The sequence below is a fragment of the Trypanosoma equiperdum genome, assembly GCF_001457755.1.
Source record: "Trypanosoma equiperdum strain OVI genome assembly, contig: ctg_323, whole genome shotgun sequence".
Lineage (NCBI taxonomy): Eukaryota > Euglenozoa > Kinetoplastea > Trypanosomatida > Trypanosomatidae > Trypanosoma > Trypanosoma equiperdum.
This window is the reverse complement of record NW_027124225.1, coordinates 4,252-7,032: the sequence shown is the minus strand read 5'-3', so window position 1 is coordinate 7,032 and position 2,781 is coordinate 4,252. Positions and strand designations below refer to the sequence as shown.

The 2,781-nt window shown below is 43.5% G+C and overlaps 1 pseudogene across 1 annotated transcript in view; it reads right to left on the bottom strand.

Annotated features, from left to right (window-relative positions):
- TEOVI_000122300:pseudogene overlaps positions 1 to 1,274 on the bottom strand; it is a 1,396-nt pseudogene extending 122 nt beyond the window's left edge. Inside the window, exon 1 of the mRNA in view lies at positions 1 to 1,274. This exon is cut by the window's left edge and continues 13 nt beyond it. Within this exon, the coding sequence occupies positions 1 to 1,274 (1,274 nt within the window).
- Between the last annotated feature and the right edge of the window lie 1,507 nt (positions 1,275 to 2,781).

The window sequence follows — 2,781 nt, the reverse complement described above, 5'->3', positions numbered from 1 at the left end:
TTGGTGTTTCTATCAAATATACAGCCTTTCTCCTTTAGAGTTTCACATTTTCCTTCGTCACCTGTCGCATCATTGCATAGTTTCTCCTCTGGTTTCGGGTGGGCTGTCGGACAGTTGCAAGCATCAGCGGCTGCAAGGCTGTTTCTTTGAATGGCTTTGCTGATCGTGTAGTTTGTTTCTAGTTCAGTGAGTAAGGGTAGGTTACGGATCTCATCAAGTTTCGTACCCTTCGTAACACCGTGGGAATCTGTTGATAATTTCAGTCCTTTCAGTTTTTGCCAGAACATTGTTGTTGGATCTGGGTCTTTGCTGCCGTACAGTTTTTCCATTGCTTGCTCTTTTTCCTGTCCGCTGAAGGGTTTGCTGGCGCCAACGGCTGCTGCAAGCGTGGCGTCAAAGTTGGCAAGGTTTTTCAGGGCATTTTTGTCGGGAAGCTCGATGGTGTTTACTTTAAGTGCCGGTTTCGACAGTGTGTTGAATGCTTTTGCGGCATGCCTTTTCTTAGAATCGCCTTCTGCCCCTGCTAGGCTGCTGAGGTCCGTGAGTTGGGCGTCCGTGCTGCTTAGACTGATGAGCCCCATAGCTACGTGGTTGTTGGCGCCGTAGGTTGCGCTTTCTACCGGGCCGTTGTTGTTACCGCCGCCGTGTATTTTGCAGCCTTTTGCGTTGGTCGACCATAGGTTGTTTTTGTCTGTTTTGCGTTTGTATCCGTCAGGTTTATGCACCTGTTTGTCGGCCCAGCCTGCTTTCTCGTCGAGATCTACAGCTTTGCAATTTTGCACTTGGTTTTTCAGTTGCTCAGTTGTGTAAAAACTTCCTGCGTTTTCGTCATCTGCAAAACAGCCGTTGTTGGTCCCGTCTTTCGCTTGTCCGGCTATATGCAGATACTCGTAGAGGCCGCCAAGCAAGTAGCTGCTGTGCCTTATAGCTTCTATTGCCGTCATTGCGGTTGCTTTAGTAAACTTGGCTTCTTCCTCTGCTGCTGTTCTGTGCAGGGCGGCGCTGATTGCTTGTAGTTGTAGTGCCTCTTGGGCGGTCGAAGCTGCTGCTATTAGTATCCGTACCTTGGCCAAGACGGCTTGGTTCGCCGCTAGCTTGTCTGCTGCCGCTGTTAGGCCATCGGCGTGAACATGCTCCTTTGCTCTGACTTCTGCCGCAATATCGCAAACGTGCTCCAAGCCATTCTTTGTGAGTGCTTTGTCGTTGGTTCCTTTTACTTGGTCCCGTGTTGCCGCAGCGCAAAGTAGCAGTATCAGCGCTATCCACTGGTGCATATTTGCTGTGCAGAAAAAGTAAGCTTTTGATCCACTTGAATGTGCCTGCTTCTCCGCCGGTAGTGGCACTGGCTGTGGTTTACGTGACCCTTCCTATCGCCGTGGAATTCACTGAGATATTTGCGGCGGTATTATTCCTGTAGCTTAGCTCTGTTGAGGTGGTGGTGGTTTTTTGGCCCTGATTTCCTGCGTTTCACTTTGTCTGTGTTTGGTCTGTGGCGTGGTTATTGTCGTAGGCAGCCAGCCTTATGTAGCTTCAGTGCCTACAGACCGGCGTAGTTGTGTCGTAAATGTTTGTAAAGTGGTGCTTTTTTGTTAGAGAGTTGTGCTGTATTACCCACAAACATAAAATGAGAAGTGCTACAAGCTGCCTGTCAGTTTGCTTCTGCGAAACCTGGAAATATCCGTTTACAAAATTCTTGGCCATCCTGACTCCTCACCTACCAAATACCCATCTGTTTTTCCACCAGATCAACCTTCTATTTCTATAGACCAGTGAGAAACTCCATATATATAAAGCATCTTTCATTTATTGTTTTAATGGATCCTATTTTGTTCTTATTTTCATGCACCACTTTCCGGTGGAATGATAATGAACAGCTGTGGTTTTCATGAGAACATAACGGCTTTTGTACCCGCTCTATATATTGGAGGACTTGACCTGCAGTTCCGATTAAGCAGTGGCCATTTGTGGTTTGTCTGCAATTTATTTAGCTGCTTATATTTATTTATTCCCTCCATTAAACTAGGATCTTCTTTATTCCTAATATTGAGCGCTGGATAATTGAATGCGGATAATGTTTAGCCTCTCTAAGGTATCTAATAGGAGTTATCTTCCAAGTTATTTTTTGTATCTCATAACTGTCCTTTAACAATTCATATATGTACTATTTCATGCAATTTCCGCTGGTTTCCTCTTCTTTTCCTTTCCACAGTAATCTATTAGTAATCATAGTTTAAAATTTTTTTATACATAATATTATAATGTTTCCCACAAGTGTTAGCCATTATTACTATATATGAAGAACAGAAGACTTTGACAATACATCACACTCACCCAATCCGTACGTCCTCTTTCTTCTTCACCTCTGAACATTAGGATCCTCCATCAGATTAAAAACCACAGCCACAAAAATAATCTACGCTGTGCTATCTATCCATTTTTAAATAAAACACTAGGCATCATTGACTCATACTTTTTTTTAATGATATATTATTTCACATTCTGTTGTTTCATCTTACATTTTCTTTCCCTCTTCTCCGACAACTTTTTTAATCCATACGGGTTACATACTGACTCTATTACGCATGTGCACTTGACTACGGCTCACCCTTAGTGTTCCTTCATTACATTATAGTTTATAAAGATTATCAGGTTCATATTTGTGGACGAAGCTCTGCATATTTCATTTTCCTCCATGTATTTCCTTTTTACGTTGCTTATTCATAATATTACTCGCGCTTTCGCATTCCGACTTCCTTACTCACCTACTCCAACTGCACTGGT